At 40.6% G+C, this 17592-nt stretch overlaps 1 protein-coding gene across 1 annotated transcript in view; it reads right to left on the bottom strand.

The window, feature by feature from the left end:
* The window catches only part of LOC140194139 (histone deacetylase 2-like), a 68257-nt gene that overhangs the window by 27689 nt on the left and 22976 nt on the right, over positions 1-17592 (bottom strand). Inside the window, exons 2-5 of the mRNA XM_072251617.1 lie at positions 3277-3389; positions 3060-3177; positions 2200-2274; positions 1904-2042 (exon numbers count right to left, since the gene is read on the bottom strand). Coding sequence (XP_072107718.1) covers positions 1904-2042; positions 2200-2274; positions 3060-3177; positions 3277-3389 — 445 coding nt within the window. The remainder of the gene's footprint in view (positions 1-1903; positions 2043-2199; positions 2275-3059; positions 3178-3276; positions 3390-17592) is intronic.

Genomic DNA, 17592 nt, shown 5'->3' on the forward strand with positions numbered 1-17592 from the left:
AAGATGTTAAGATAAAGAGGGGAAGCATGATGAGAAGATGTTCACTATATTGCAACAAATTTTATTTTACTCATTAGAAGATGTGGGTTCTGAGGGACAATAGAATTTGGCAGATATAATTAGCAAGTAGCTTGATTTGGCATTCACAGAATAAATAAACACTTAATCCATAGACTAGTGATAAGAGGTATTAGAAGGAAAAATACTGATGGTGGCAAGCTGAAGGCAAAGTAAGTACTCAGATTATAAGGAGTTTGTGGAAATTATTTAGGGTGGATGGAGGATGAGGGATTCAAAGTGGAAAGAAAATGGGAAATTCAGGTGTTCTCAAGACTGTACTGAAAATGACCAATAAAACAAACAGTTTATAAAGGGAACAATTAGATAAGTACTGTGTAATCACAGAACAGTTAATTCAAAGTATGGTAAGCAAGGAGGTGCTGTACTATGCAAATGTCTTTGGCAGATTTTGATAACTGGTGTGTCTAAGATTTTTGCACAGTACCGTATCTACTAAATGTTTACCAATATTTACACCAACTTAATAGTCACAGGTATTGTTTCAAGAGCAAAGAGAGGATGGATATGGATATCTTTCCATCATGTGCTTTAAATCAAAGCAAAATTAACTCAAGCAGGAAATAATGTAATAAAACAGCTTACACTACTGTGCAAAAATTCTTAGGCATCCTAGCTACACACATTTGCTTTTGCACAGTACTGTACATACGTACTTTCAATTAGCTGTTCTGTACAGTATTGTAGACAAAAACAGGAAGCTGAAATTGAAGAAAGCATTAAATATCTAGATGAGAAGACAGCAACGTGATTTTAAACAGGTTATTTGAAAAAGCAACACACACAAAATGCTGGAGAAACTCAGCAGGCCAGGCAGCATCTATGGAAAAGAGTAAACAGTCAACGTTTTGGGCCGAGACATCGATTATTTTTTCCTTTTCATAGATGCTGCCTGGCCTACTGAGTACCTCCAGCATTTTGTGTGTGTTGCCTTGGATGTCCAGCAATGGCAGATTTTCTCTTCTTTAAGAAAACAGAAGCACAGTACTGATAAAAAGGAGCAAACTAGATTAAAAACTAGAAAGAAGGGCCCTATCAGATTTTTCAAAGTGTTTACAAGTCAGTCACAATGGTACGCAGGAGAGTGTTCTGGCACAGATTCTGTGCAAATCAATGATGCATATATTGGGCAGGAGAGAGTAGCACCCAGACTTGCAGATGCTACTGAAAAGGTAGCAAACTAAATAATTAAATAAAAAGACAAAAGGAAACTGTAAAGAAATAACAATGGATTACAGATATGGGTAAAAGACAAACCCACGCTTGTGGATAAGAAAAGCAGCTCTGATCAGAGATAAGATTTCAGCATAGATTGGGTGCGACAGATGATCGATTTTATGCTATATTTCTATATTTTTAAAAATTTACATAGTGTGGAATAGGTCTTCTGGCCCTTTGAGCCACACCACCCAGCAACCACCCCGATTTAATCCTAGCCTAATCGCAGGACCATTTACAATGATCAACTAACCTACCAACTAGCATGTCTTTGTATTGTGGGAGGAAATCAGAGCACCCAGAGGAAACCCAAGTGGTCATGGGGAGAAACTCCTTACAGGCGGCCGCAGGAATCTAACCTGGGTTGCTGATACTGTAGATCATTGTGCTAACCACTACGCTATTGTGTCATCATCAATACTACCAGCTTTAAAAAGTACAGTATATTGTACAGGGACTTCCTTGGAAATTTAGTATTTAGTCAATTTAGCAATTTTAGAGCATTGAAAATTCCACTGAATTATTCATGCAGTAAATTGCACGTCTGTAGAATAAGCCAAATTAGGTCAGTGACTGACTTCAGAAAGACAGTAACTAATTTACTTACTTCAGCAATTCAAGGATGGCGAGAACAATATCATTGACATAACAGAAACCTGATGCCTCAGATTTCTTGGCATGATGAAGGCCTCCAGCCCAGTTGATTGCAATGTCAGTCTGTTGCCTGTTGAGTTTTACTGCTGCAGCTATGTAGAAAACAAAAAGCAATATTTTCTTTGACATGGTAGAAATTTGACTTGCAATAGAATTTGTAATGAATTTTGAAATAGTTCGCTAAATTGCGATGACAATTTAATAGCTTTTGCTGCTAAAGTACATCCCAGAAACTTTGTAAAATCTCACCGACTGAACCTCCCGTTGATAACTGACAAAATTCGAACATTCCGTCAAATACGGGACAATCTTCTCCAACGTTAACTGCAGGAACAAAAGCAATTTTGGAAAATATTGACAGCAATCACAGAAAACATTTAAATTAATAATTAATTACTTTGATTACTCTTTTTAAATAGACAGAGTGTTTCAGCTGGCTTATTCAGAATGGAAGTATCTGTACAAATATAGCAAAAGCAGCCCTAAGTCAGAAGTGAAATACATCTTAGCAGTAAAATCACGTATGGCACCCTGAATTTATCAGGATTCCTACTACTACCATTTCAGCGTAACTATAATTCAACTGATATTGCTTTCAAATCAGAAAGTTGAAGGTTTAAATGGTTTTGAGCATGTAACATAGTCAGATATGTCTTTTCAATACTGAGCACCAACTGCTGGGTGGCATTTTAAATTGAAGCCTCTTCCAATATTGAATTAATTTACTCCAAAGATTTTTTCAATGCAATTCTGAGAGACGTTAGGAGTTCCTTAACTCTGTTCAACTTCACTGTATGACTCCACAAGATTGTATATCTATTTCCCGTACCATGCTTCCTTATGGACGAGGAAAGAAAATCAATTATTTCTTTCTTACTAACTAGAAACAGAATAATTTCAAATATGCAGCTGAAAAAGAGAGAAACAACCACTTTGAACTTTTCTACTACATTTTAGATGACATGTGGAACTTTGGAATAAAAGCAATTAGTAGCTTGGTTTGGGATTATATCAGTGGACTTTTAAAATATCCTCCACGACTTTTAAAATATCCTCCACAGTTCATCATAAAATTGTATTGTACAAAACAGTTTAAATTATATTCTTACATCTTTGCATCTGTTTGCTGTACTCTGACATGTTATCTGGTCGTATTGATCGCAGAAATTTGACGTAGTCATCACTGTGGTACTTCGTCATCTCCTCGGTTACAGCTTTATGTGGTCGCTAGTGGAAAAATAAAAATAATAACCAGGTTGTATTATTGTCAACTCTTCTTTAATCTTCAACCACTCAGGTTAATAAAAAATACAAGCACCAACTTACATAAATTTCCATCTTTCGGTATAAGCCATAATTCAGCAGTAGATTATGGGTCATACGGATTCGATGTGGTTTCATGGGATGTCCCTGGCCATAATAGTAGTTTCCAATATCACCTAGTAAAAATGAAAATGTTACAAGAATAAAAACTGCAGTTTTTCAAGCATCATTAAATCTCAGTGATTTAACTGTAGTTCCAATATAGTTCATCAGCTGAGTGCTGACGATCAAGTAAAGCAAGTATCAGTGCCAAAGAATCCTATTAAGATATTTATTGTGGATTCAGTTTTTCAACAGCAAGCCACAGGCAATACGTTTCTCAAAACGTGAATACTAGATATGACGAAAAAGGAATTTTAAAGTATTTTTTAAAGCCAAAAACATAAGAGGGTGATTGATAAATTTGTGGCCTAAGGTAGAAGGAGTCAATTTTAGAAAACCTAGCACATTTACTTTTCAACATAGTCCTCTCCTACATGTACACACTTAGTCCAGCGGTCGTGGAGCATACGGATCCCTTCTTTGTAGAAGTTGTCCACTGCAGGGGTGATTGATAAGTCCATAGCCTAAGGTAGAAGGAGATGAGTTATACAGCTCTCGTTAGATGCACGTGCAGTTCAACTCTTTGAGTGACAATGCAGTAAGTTTGAAGTTGTCATCTCCTTCTACCTTAGGCCGCAAACTTATCAATCACCCCTGCTGTGGACCATTTTCTGGAGGTCCAAGACGCTGACTTCTACAAAGAAGTGATCCGTATGCTCCACGACCGCTAGACTAAGTGTGTAAATGTAGGAAAAATAAATGTAAACAACAGGAATTCTGCAGATGCTGGAAATTCAAGCAACATACATTACCACCATTCAGGGCCCCAAACAGCCCTTCCAGGTGAGGCAACACTTCACCTGTGAGTCGGCTGGGGTGATATACTGCGTCCGGTGCTCCCGATGTGGCCTTTTATATATTGGCGAGACCCGACGCAGACTGGGAGATCGCTTTGCTGAACACCTACGCTCTGTCCACCAGAGAAAGCAGGATCTCCCAGTGGCCACACATTTTAATTCCACATCCCATTCCCATTCTGACATGTCTATCCACGGCCTCCTCTACTGTAAAGATGAAGCCACACTCAGGATGGAGGAACAACACCTTATATTCTGTCTGGGTAGCCTCCAACCTGATGGCATGAACATCGACTTCTCTAACTTCCGCTAATGCCCCACCTCCCCCTTGTACCCCATCTGTTACTTATTTTTATACACACATTCTTTCTCTCACTCTCTTTTTTCTCCCTCTGTCCCTCTGAATATACCCCTTGCCCATCCTCTGGGGCCCCCCCCCTCCCTGTCTTTCTTCCCGGACCTCCTGTCCCATGATCCTCTTGTATCCCTTTTGCCTATCACCTGTCCAGCTCTTGGCTCCATCCCTCCCCCTCCTGTCTTCTCCTATCATTTTGGACCTCCCCCTCCAACTTTCAAATCCCTTACTCACTTTTCCTTCAGTTAGTCCTGACGAAGGGTCTCGGCCTGAAACATCGACTGCACCTCTTCCTAGAGATGCTGCCTGGCCTGCTGTGTTCACCAGCAACTTTTATGTGCATTGCTTTAAAAATAAATGTGCTAGGTTTTCTAATATTGACTTCTTCTACCTTAGGCCATGAACTTATCAATTACCCCTCGTATTTTATCTTGGACAATACCACCTATCACCTCGCAGTTGCTTACATTATTCCCACTACCCCACTCACCTCCCTATCTTCCTCCCTTTCACCTGGATTCACCTACCACCCACCAGCTCTCGCTCCACTTCCCCACCCTTTATACTTGCTATCTCCCTCTTCTCTTCTGTCTTTAGGAAGGCTCTCAAGCTACAACAATGACTGTTTTTTTTTCACTCAATAGATTCTGCCTGACACAATGAATTCATCCCGTTTGGGAAAATAAAACTACTGTTATACTAATATGAGACCAAAAATGTATCCAGTCCAGCTCCAAAACTAAGACAGAAAAGATAACTATTGAATGGCCAAACAGTTGATTTTTCATTTAAAAACAGAACTATTTTCATTGGGTGTCATCAAGACAGCTTGATTGCAGTGTACTGAAGACATTGTAATGAGAGACGCGGAGATGGCAAAGGAAGTGAATGCGTATTTTGCATCAGTCTTCACAGTGGAAGACGTCTGCAGTATACCAGACATTCAAGGGTGTCAGGGAAGTGAAGTATGTGCAGTGAAAATTACGACTGAGAAGGTGCTCAGGAAGCTTAATGGTTTGAGGGTGGATAAATCTCCTGAAGCTGATGGAATGCACCCTTGGGTTCTGAAGGAAGTAGCTGGAGAGATTGCGGAGACATTAACAAAGATCTTTCAAGAATGGACAGATTCTGGCATTGTACCGGATGACTCATCCTCATCCCCCATTCTCACCACATTCTACAGAGGTTGTATCGAGAGCATCCTGAGCAGCTGCATCACTGCCTGGTTCAGAAATTGCACCATCTCAGATCGCAAGACCCTGCAGCGGATAGTGAGGTCAGCTGAGAAAATCATCGGGGTCTCTCTTCCTGCCATTACAGACACTTACAAAACACGCTGCATCCGTAAAGCAAACAGCATTACGAAGGACCCCACACACCCCTCATACAAACTCTTCTCCCTCCTGCCACCAGGCAAAAGGCACTGAAGTATTCAGGCTCTCATGACCAGACTATGTAACAGTTTCTTCCCCCAAGTCATCAGACTCCTTAATACCCAGAACCTGGACTGACACCAACTACTGCCCTCTACTGTGCCTACTGTCTTGTTTATTATTTATTATTTATTGTAGTGCCTGCACTGTTTTGTGCACTTTATGCAGTCCTGGGTAGGTCTGTAGTCTAGTGTAGTTTTGTGTTGTTTTACGTAGTTCAGTGTAGTTTTTGTATTGTTCATGTAGCACTATGGTCCTGAAAAACATTATCTTGTGTTTACTGTGTACTGTACCAGCAGTTATGGTCAAAATGACAAAATAAAAGTGACTTGACTTGACTGGAAAATTGCAAACATTACTCCGCTATTTAAGAAAGGTGGGAGGCAGCAGAAAGGGAACTATAGACCTGTTAGCCTGATATCAGTGGTTGGCAAGTTGTTGGAATCGATTGTTAGGGATAAGATTACTGAATACCTGGAGGCACATGACCAGATAGACCAAAGCCAGCATGGTTTCCTGAAAGGAAAATTCTGCCTGACTAACCTACTGCAATTCTTTGAGGAAATTACAAGCAGGGTAGACAAAGGAAATGCAGTAGATGTAGAGCCCATGGAATTACAGGGGAGTTACTAGCATGGGTGGAGCACTGGCTGATTGGCAGAAAACAGAGAGTGGGAATAAAGGGATCCTATTCTGGCTGGCTGCAGGTTACCAGCGGAGTTCCACAGGGGTCGGTGTTGGGACCGCTGCTTTTTACGATATATGTCAATGATTTGGACTATGGGATTAATGGGATTGTGGCTAAATTTGCCAATGATACAAAGATAGGTGGAGGAGCGGGTGGTGTTGAGGAAACAGGCAGCCTTAGATAGTTTAGTGGAATGGGCAAAGAGGTGGCAAATGAAATACAATGTGGGAAAGTGTATGGTCATGCACTTTGGTGGAGGAAGTAAACGGGCAGGCTATTATTTAGATGGGGAGAGAATTCAAAATGCAGGGATGCAAGGGGCCTTGGGAGTCCTTGTGCAGGATACCCTAAAGGTTAACCTCCAAGTTGAGTCAGTGGTGAAGGCGGCGAATGCAATGTTGGCATTCATTTCTAGAGGTATAGAATACAAGAGTCAGGATGTGATGTTGAGGTTCTATAAGGCACTCGTGAGACCACACTTGGAGTATCGTGTGCAGTTTTGGGCCCCTTATTTTCAAAAGGATGTACTGACATTGGACAGGGTTCAGAGAAGATTCATGAGAACGATTCCAGAAATGAAAGGGTTACTGTATGAGGACCGTCTGGCTGCTCTTGGGCTGTATTTCCTGGAGTTCAGGAGAATGGGTGGGGGGGGGGGGAATCTCATAGAAACATTCCAAATGTTAAAAGGCCTGAACAGATTAGATATGGCAAAATTATTTCCCATGGTAGGGGAGTTTAGGACAAGAGGGCACGACTTCAGGAATGGAGGAAGTCCATTTAGAACAGAGATGCGGAGAAATTACTTCAGTCACAGGGTGGTAAATCTGTGGAATTTGTTGCCATGAGCAGCTGTGGAGGCCAAGTCATTGGCTGCATTTAATGCAGAAATAGGTAGGTTCTTGATTAGCCCGGGCATCAAAGGGTATGGGGAGAAGGCAGGGAAGTGGGGATGACTGGAAGAATTGGATGAGCACATGATTGAATGCCGAGCAGACTTGATGGGCCAAATGGCCTACTTCTTCTCCTATATCTTATGGTCTTACTCAAGTTCTACAAAGAGAAAATTTAGAACCACTTCTTACCCTTTATTTTGGAGCTCAATAAAAAATGTAAAATGCTTTCTTAAAAATTCTCAGTGTTTCAAAATATAACATATGCACCATGGGGAACAAAGCTGAAATAATACATTATATAAATATATATGAAATTTGACAAGTTTCAAAGGGATAAAATAAAAGTTGACAGAAGAATTAATTTGAAGTATTTCTCGAAAGCGCAGAGGATAAAGAGATTATTTGTCACACGTACATTGGAACATAGAGTGAAATGCTCCGTTTGCATCAAATCAAATCAGTGAGGATTGTGCTGAGCAGCCCGCCAGTGTTGCCGTGCTTCTGGCACCAACACAGCCTGCCCACAATTCTCTAACCTTAACCGTACGACTTTGGAAAGTGGGAGAACTCTACATTCTACAGATAGCAGTGGACAGAATCTTAACATGCTGCATCACTGAATGGTTTGGAAACTACATTGTGGTGGATAGGAAGGCTCTACAATCGGTAGTCAAAACTGTCCAATGCATTACCAGCCTAATTGCCATCAAGGGCATACAGTATTTATACAGAAAAGGGCCAGCGACACTCTGAAGGACCCCACCCACCCTGCTCAAGAATTGTTTGTTCCACTCACATCAGGGAGGAGGCTACATCCACGACCAGACTCAAAAACAATTACTTTACTGAAGCATTAAGGCTCCATCCACTGACCCTCCTCTCCATACCCCCCCCCCCACCACCACTACTTTATCATTCCCTGTCTGTAACATTACTTACAGACACTCCTGTGCCTAGTGTCACTCTATGGACATACAATCTCTGTACACAAGCTATCTTACATATTTACATTTATTGTGTTTTTTTATTATTATTTTTCATCTTATTGTATTTATTTTGTGTTGCATTGGATCTGGAATAACAATTATTTCATTTTCCTTTACGCATGTGTACTAGAAATAACATTTAAAAACCTTTTATTTTGAATCTTGGAATGCTTTTAGCACATGCTGTCTTACATACTTTTGAACGTATGTTCTAACAGTATTAGAATCAGTCTTAGAGACACAAGATGATGGAATTCAGAGACACATAAAATGTTGGAGGAACTCAGCAGGTCATGCAGCATCTATGAAAGGAACTGGAGAGTTGATGTTTCAGGTCGAGACCCTTCAGCTGGACAAGATCAAGGGCCTGATTCAAATCATTGACTGTACATTTCCCTCATCTACACTCATCCACACAAATTATTGTACACTTGTGTACTGGAAGTGACAGTAAACAATCAAATGACATGAAACCAGAAGACCAGGAGGAATCCCAAGCAGTCACAGGGAGAACATATAAACTTTTTACAGACACAGTACCCAATGATAGTTCAGTAAATCTCTGAAAGATTGCCTAGGATTACTTATTTAAATATCAACCAATTGCCCTTTTACAATTCTAAAGCACATCAACATTTTAAAGGTTCACTCTTTGATTTATTCAAATAAAAAAATAACTATTGAATAAATCAGTCAAACAACATATGTGCCTAAATAGTCTCAAGGTTGACGAGTCTTCCAAAGCCTTTACTACTCGTTGTATTTATGAGTAACCTTGTTAATCTCAACTATCATATTATTAGGTGAGGCTTTATGAGGCATTGATCAGAATGCATGTGGAGTATCATGTGCGGCTTTGGGCCCCTTTTCAGAGAAAAGATGTACTGGCATTGGAGAGGTTTCATTGGAAATTCACGAGAATGAGCCGGGGAACAAAAGGGTGAATGTTTGAGGAGAGTTTGATGGCTCCGGACCTATACTTGCTGGTGTTTAGAAGAGCGAGTGAGTGAGCAAGCGTGCGTGTGTGTGTGTGTCTGTGTGTCAGAGGATCTCATTAAAAGGCCTAGATAGAATGAATGTTGACAGGATGTTTACCATAGTGGGGGAGACTTGTATCAGAGGGCAGAGCCTCAGAATAGAAAGTCATCTCTTTAGAACAATGAGGAGGAGAAAACTTCTTTCGCCAGAGTGTGGTGAAACTGTGGAATTCATTGTCACAGACGGTTGTGGAGGCCAAGTCGTTGGGTATATTTAAAGTAAAGGTTGATAGATTCTACATTGGTAAGAGTGTCAAAGATTATGGGGAGGAGAATAGGGTTGAGAGGGGTAATAAAGCAGCCATGATAGAATGGTTGGACCAGACATGATGAGCCAAATGGCCTAAATCTGCTCCTATGCCTTATGGTCTTATTGCAAAGTACCGCTGCTGTAAAGCAACAAATTTCACGACATCTCCCAGTGATATTAAACCCGATTCTGATCTTACAACATACCCACAAAGTGCATTTTTACAAGGGGAACGATCAAAAAAACAATAGATGTCTTGTTAAGCGAACCTAGTATTTCATGTGTCAACTACTAAAAGTGGACACACGCAAAATGCTGGAACTTAGTACGCCAGGCAGCATCTTTGGAAATGAATATATAGTCAACGTTTCAGGCCAAAACCCTGGGAAAGACACCAGAATAAAAAGGCAGGAGAAGGGAAGGAGGCTAGCTAGAAGGTGATAGGTAAAGTCAGGTGGTTAGGAAGGATAAGGGCTAGAGAGGAAGGAATTTGATAGGAAAGGAAAGTGGACCATAGGAAAAAGGGAAGGAGGAGGGCTACCACAGGGAGGTGATAGGAGGGTAGAAAAGAGAAAGGGAAAATATATGGGAAAATTTGTTTTACTTGAAGGAGAAAGCAATATTCATGCCATATTGTGGGAGGCTACCTAGATGGACTATAAGGTGTTTGGCTTCCACCCTGAGGGTGACTTCATCGTGGCACAAGAGGAGGCCATAAACAGACATGTCGGAATGGGAATGGGAATTGGAATTAAAATATTTGACCACTGGGAAGTCCCACTTTTCGCAGATGGACGGAAGTGCTCAACGAAGCAGTCCCCAAATTTATGACAGGTCTCAGCAATGTACAGGAGGGGCTCCCTTTCAAGGATTTTTCATCTCCTCTTCTTAATATTTATTGCATATTTGTTATTATTTCTTTTCTTCTGTATTTGCACGTTTTGTTGTCTTTTGCACAGAGCTTGTTTGCCCATTGGGTGCGGTCTTTTGTTGATTCTATTATGGTTTTGGATTTACTGAGTACAGTACTGTACCAAAGTTGTAAACACATATATACAGCTAGGGTGTCAGACCTTTGCACAGTGCTGTATTTTTCAACATTCAGCAAACAGCAAGTTTGTAAGGATCTTGGGAATGGCAAGAGAGGAGCGCCACGGGAGGAGTGTGGGACAGGTCCCAGGGCTGGGAGATGACGCAGGAGTAGACACACTCAGCTCTCAGACACCAACCAAGGAAATTGGATTCCAAACAAATGGTTTATTGATCATTACAAAACGTCTCCTTGCTACTTCCTGCTCCCTCCCCTTTTTTCCAACATGATTCCCCTCCCTCTGCCCCCTTTCCACTCTCAGTCCACAATAGAGACTCATATCAGAATCAGGTTTATTATTGCTTTTTTGCAGCAGCAGCAATCCAGTGCAACACATCGAATTACTACTGTACTGTGCAAAAGGCTTAGGCACCCTAGCCATATATGTGCGCCTAAGGCTTTTGCACAGTAGTGTATGCCTGCAAGAAAACAAATTATATATGGTGACATATATTTACTTAAAGAATAAATTTACTTTGAACCCCTTCAGCCTGGAAGAGAAAGGAGTGCTTTCTAGCTAGGGCCCTCAATTATCACACCTCACTGTATACTAGATGCCTCTCATGCTCTACACTGAACACATCCCTTCCCACCCTTAAATTATTCATTGTCCTCACTGGCTTGCATCTTCCCCAAACAACTTCATTCTCTCTTGAGATCACAAATGCCTCCACGCCATCCACCTGTCTTCTGCGATTTTCTCTAAGAAGACAGCACCAACCCCACAATTTAAATTGGAGACAGCTTAAGTTCAATATTTTCAGAAGCATCAGAACATTACAAGCAAGAATGTAATGTTGAGGCTTTACAAAGCACTGGTGAAGCCTTGCTTCACTGGACCATTTAGAGTGGAGATGAAGAGGCAGAGAGTGGGGAAATCTGTGAATTTGTTGCCACAGGCAGCTGTGGAGGCCAAGTCATTCAGTATACTTAAGGAAGAGGTTGATAGATTCTTGATTAGTCAAGCATGAAAGGATACAGGGAGGAAATTGGGGCTGAGAGGGATAATGGATCAGCCATGATGACATGATGGGCCAAATGGCCTAATTCTGCTACTATATCTTATGATCTACTTATTTGCCTTTACCTAGTTCTCACAGCTAGGTAAATGTATAGAAGCAAGAAAGTCAAAAACAATTGATGTATTCCAATCTCAAAAAGGTTATTTTTATTGCCTAGAACTGCCAAATGCAATGGAATTGCTTTCACATGTAAATTTACTTGAGCTAAATAAATTAGATAGTGCATGCACAGGAGAAAAAAAAATCAATAAATAATCACTGCATTGAAAAGAGTGAGGCATAATAGTGATTACATTGAAATGTAGCCCTTTTTAAAACATGTATGTTCACACAATTCCATTCTGTTAGTATATGTGCATAATAAATCCAAGAAGCATGCACAGTACATAATATTGATGTACTACACACATCTAATTACATTGATTTACTTGCTGCTGTATCTCAAATACAAAAGAATGGCTCTCCATGATGCACTGCATCCAATCTAAATAAATTTTGGCAAACAATGTCGGATTTTTTTTTAATAGGGAGTTAATTTACACTGGAACAGTTGCTTGACCTAAAGGGATACAAAAAGGTAAGAGTGAGTTTTCTTCTTTCCTATAGCAAGGCGGCATTGGAAAGTGCCCTGTACCAAAAGAATTGTCTCCTGCTGTTTTTAAACACTCGTATTGATGAGTATCAATGTAAAATCTCAGAAAAATTAATGTTATTTTAATGTTTATTTAACAAATTCAGAGATATTGCATCAAATCACAGATCACATAGAAATTTCAATGCTTCTTCAGGCATTTTGTCAAAAGCTGAAACATACTGACATTACTATAAACATTTCCATTAATATTTTATCAAATAGTTTAATACAATTTCCATTTAAATATACTATGTCATAAAATTTTATTACACAATTAGTACGATACAAATTACTACAAATCCTCCAAGAGGACCACAGTCTTGTTGTTGGGTCTGGAGACTTACATGCCCCAACGACCTCAGAGAGCTATGTTGGCTGGAGTCAGGGCTTTATGCTTTGGCTCTAGGTAGGGTCACTCATGCCAAACAGGTCAAAGGATAGAGGTCAGACTAAGTGGTCCACTGATCCTCCAGGTTTGGAGGTTCAGCTCAGGGTTAATAGACAGTATTTCTGTGTCTCCATCTGGGATGTTCATAACTGACTATAGTGAAAACTGAGGGAAACCCTGAACACCTCAGAGATGGAGGACCTTCACTGCTGCCCTAAATGCCAGCAGCGTAACAGGCAATAAGTAAGTAAGTTACTACAACTAGTACTTCTTAGATTGGCAATGTCAGTAATTAATGATTTACGGTCGGCCCTCCTTATCCGCGAGTTCCGCATGCGCAAATTCAACCAACTGCGAATCGGGAAAACCTGGAAGTTCTCTCTCCAGCACTCGTTCGAGCATTGTTCGCCTCGTGTCTCGTTCGTTCGTGACTTTGTTTCTGTGAAAAAATAGCTCCTAAAGAGCAATTACGTGGTAAAGCAATTCCTCAAAGGCTAAGAGGGAGCATAAGGTGCTATCTCTCGCCAAGAAATTAGAAATATTCGATCTTTTAAAAAGTGGCATGTTGCATTAGAAGTGAGCCGTAAGGTCGGTAAGAATGAATCAAGTATTCGTACAATAAAGCAGAAGGAAGCTGAAATTTGTGTAAGTGTTAGTGCTAGGGATGGCTGGCTGGCTATGTAAAGTGCTATGGCCTCAAGAACTTAAAGATCACGGGAGAATCGGCACCAGCGTTCCCAGAAGAGCTACGATGGTTGCGTCTGTACTGAACATGTACAGACTTGTTTTCTTGTCATTATTCCCTAAACATTACAGTATAACAACTATTTACATAGCATTTACATTGTATTAGGTATTATAAGTCAGCGGAACAGAAACACTGAGGGTGGCAGGTCCTGTGCTGCCCTGGGTCCTAAAGTCCACCTGCACTGAGACAGGTTAAATAAGGGACTTGAGCATCCGCGTTTTTTAGTATCTGCAGGGGGGTCTCGGAACCAGTCCCTCGTGGATAAGGAGGGCCGACTGTATATTTAAAAATATGGTATTATAATTAAACCAGTTGTGATTAATTGTGCAAGGATTATAAATATGCATGTAATATATACAGTCGACCTTCACTAATCCGGCACCACTGGGACCTGAGGAGTGCCGGATTAGTGAAAATGCCGAATTACAGAAGGATCACATTAAGCATAATCAGTGCCAGATTATCGAAGGAACCGGATTACAGGTAGTCGGATTAGTGAAGGTCGACCTGTATATTTATGAAGCACAGAAACAGTAATCTCAACATGTGCTGCATATTTACTCTTCCCTCTCCCATGGTAAATTCAGGATAAAAAAACTCTATGAACTCTGTGGATGTGTGGAGAACAAAAGGATTAACAACCAGTAGAACTAACAGCTTATTACTTATAACTGAATTCCACTTTAAAATGTACTGAATAATATTCAGGAAATCTCAATTTCTTAAATCATCACATTTTGGAATTGGAAAAGAGGAGTACTTTAATGTATTTATAATATTCAACAATTGTTCTACAGTAAACTCTTGCTTATCCAGAATCCAAATTTAATTATTATGCAATCAGCAAAAAGGACATGTGCTAGATTTTAAATGAATACAGGTTAGTCATAAAGATCGTTATTTAAGAAGACAGGGAGATGACATATTTCCGCAAATTATTTAAAGACATGCTTGCAATAATGCGTGTGATGTAGTTATTTGTTAGCACTTCTCATGCAAGCAGTGATCTCCATTTCCCAAGAACACCAGATAACTGAGATTATACATTGTTTCTCTAAAATTAATGTCTTCAAGAAATAAAAAAAAATCAGGATTTAATTCCTGTTTCTTCTGAGGCATATTTATTGCATAAAAATGGTGACCCCACCCCTCCCATAATTTGAAACAAATAAGCACCAATTTGTTCTTGTGAGTCCAAATCACATATCCGTTCTCATCTTTTATTTTGGTATATTAACTGTTTTGGTGCCACTTCTTCCCCTCTCTGAACAAAAGGATTTAACTCTTTGTGGAGCGGTTAAGATGGCGCTAAATGGAGCCTCCTTTGCTTGCATCTTCGGAAACAGCTCTATTTCCATCTTTAATATCTTTATTTTCCCCTTTCAGGGTTCTTCTGAAGACCCTGACCTGGAGTTACACGCTGACTTTGGTTCTTTGCGGGAATGGGACCCGTTCTCGGGGTTTCAGGACTGGCTGTTGTTCAGCATGCCAAGGGTTTGGCCTGAGAGTCCAGCTCAGATTTGTAAGCCTAAGATCTCGGGGCTCTGGAGATGGGCAGATCGAGAGTCGGTGTCACAGCAGGACACCTGTGTGTCGTCCGGGGAGTCGGAAAATCTACTGCTGTGTGCCCAAAGACCCAGCATCTTTGAGACCTTTGGGAACAGAGCTCAGAAAAAGCGACAAAACGGACTTTTAACATTGTAAACTAGCAAGTTGTTTGATACGCCTCTTCGCTCGCTGGGAAAAAAACGGAGACACCTCCTTCTCCCTTATTAGGAAGAGAAGAGAGCCTGTGGTATGTTGAATGCCGGGTGAAACATCTTTGGGGTAACTGCAAGTCTGCGTCTTTGCTATTGCTTTGCTCACGCTTAAGTGCTTGGTGGCGGTGCCTATGCTTTTTTTTGCCAATGGGCTTGCTACCGCTTACCCGCGGGAGGGAGGGGAGCTGGGGGGGATCTTTGGGGTTCTTACGTCTGTCGTTCATTCTTTGGGGCACTCCGTTTTCCTGAATGTATGCGAAGAAAAAACACTTCAGGATGTATATTATATACATTTGTTTGACATTAAATTGGACCTGCGAACCCTTTCAATTCCAATTTCCAAACTCCCCCCACTTCCACATAGTCACCCAACTCTTCCATTTGTCAACATCTCAGCCTGTACATTAGAGGATAGGTTAATGTCCAGAAGTCACTACGCGCTCACAACATTTTACCAGTTTCTTCTGCAGACTTGTCTCACTGATACTGGTTTCCATAGAAGGCCTTTGACCTTTTGCGTTCCACTTCCCACCTACCTACAAGTACCAGGATAGGAAAACACATGCTCACTTTCCATTCCACTGGCCTTCATATTCAATGGTTCATCCCAAACAATTTCCAACACCTCCAAAGCCATGTCACAACTAAACATACCTTCTCTTATCCTTCCTTTCTGGGTGGTGTAGTTCACTCTTCCACATCCATCAATAAGTAGCCCTATTCCCAAGATATCCTTCAGTGGTTACACACCTACCCTTTCAAATTCCCTTCCAAGGCTTCACAGATAAAGCACTGACATATATACACTTTATTGTACAGCATTTTCTTCCCATATATTGGTCTTGTGTACAGGAGGGAAACTAAACGCAAACTAACTGACCACTTTCTTCAGTCCCAATCTGGCCTAACTTTCTTTGGTTTCCTACAAACGTTGAACTCAAGAGACAGCATCACATTCCCCTTCGTATCATTTTACAGCTTCCCAGACCCAACAGGAATTCAACAGCTTTCAGCTAAAGGCCTTTGGAGTATTTTTTTTATTCTGAGATTTCCAGCTTAGTTTTCCCATTCTTCAGTAACTTCAGATAACTATCCTGCACCTGTGCTGGTAGATACTTGTTATTTTGTGATTTCACTCGTTTGCCATTTAACCTCTTCATATTTTTGATCCCACTATCTGTATATGCAAATAGGTCATTAATTTGAAAAATTACTTTCATTTCTATTTCCACAAGTGCTGACTGACTTCATTTTGTTTTTAACTTTGCAGTTAACAGATCTTTTAAAATAACCTTAAGATAAGATATAGGAGCAGAATTAGGCCATTTGGCCCATCAAGTCTGCTCCGGCATTTCATCATGGCTGATCCAATTTTGTTCTCAACCCCAAATCTCCTGCCTTTCCCCGTACTCTTTCATGCTTTGACCAATCAAGAATCTATCAACCTCTGCCTTAAATGTACATGAAGACCTGGCCTCCACCGTTGCCCATGGCAATGAACTCCAGAGATTCACCACTCTCTGGCTAAAGAAATTCCTCATTTCCATTTTAAAGGGACAACCCTCTATTTTGAGGCTGTGTCCTCTGGTCTTAAGACTCTCCCACCATAGGAAACATCCGCTCCACATCCAGTGTATCAAGGCCTTTCACCATTCAATAGGTTTCAATGAGGTCACCCTTCATTCTTCTGCATTCTAGTGCATACAAGCACAGAGCTATCGAATGCTCTTCATATAACAAGCCATTCAATCCTGGAGTCATTTTCCTGAACCTCTTTTGAACCTTCTCCAGTTTCAGCACATCCATTCTAAGATAAGCTTAGCCTAATTGGAGTATAGTGTGCAATTCTGGTCACCTACTTACAGGAAATACTGTATATGAATAAGATTGAAAGAGTACAGAGAGAATTTACAAGGCTGTCGCCAGGACTGCAATAAATTATAAAAGAGAGGCAAGATTGGAAATCAGACCACTATACTGGAGAGGTAGAAACAGGGGACAATGAAATGGCGGATGAAATGAAGAGTATCTTGCATCAGTCTTCACAGAGGAAGTTCCTGGTGTCAAGCATCATGAAGTTTGTGAAATTACCATGACTAGAGAGGAGGTTATTGGGAAAACTGAAAGGTCTGA

This window comes from Mobula birostris, chromosome 2, assembly GCF_030028105.1.
Source record: "Mobula birostris isolate sMobBir1 chromosome 2, sMobBir1.hap1, whole genome shotgun sequence".
In the NCBI taxonomy this organism is placed as follows: Eukaryota; Metazoa; Chordata; class Chondrichthyes; order Myliobatiformes; family Myliobatidae; genus Mobula; species Mobula birostris.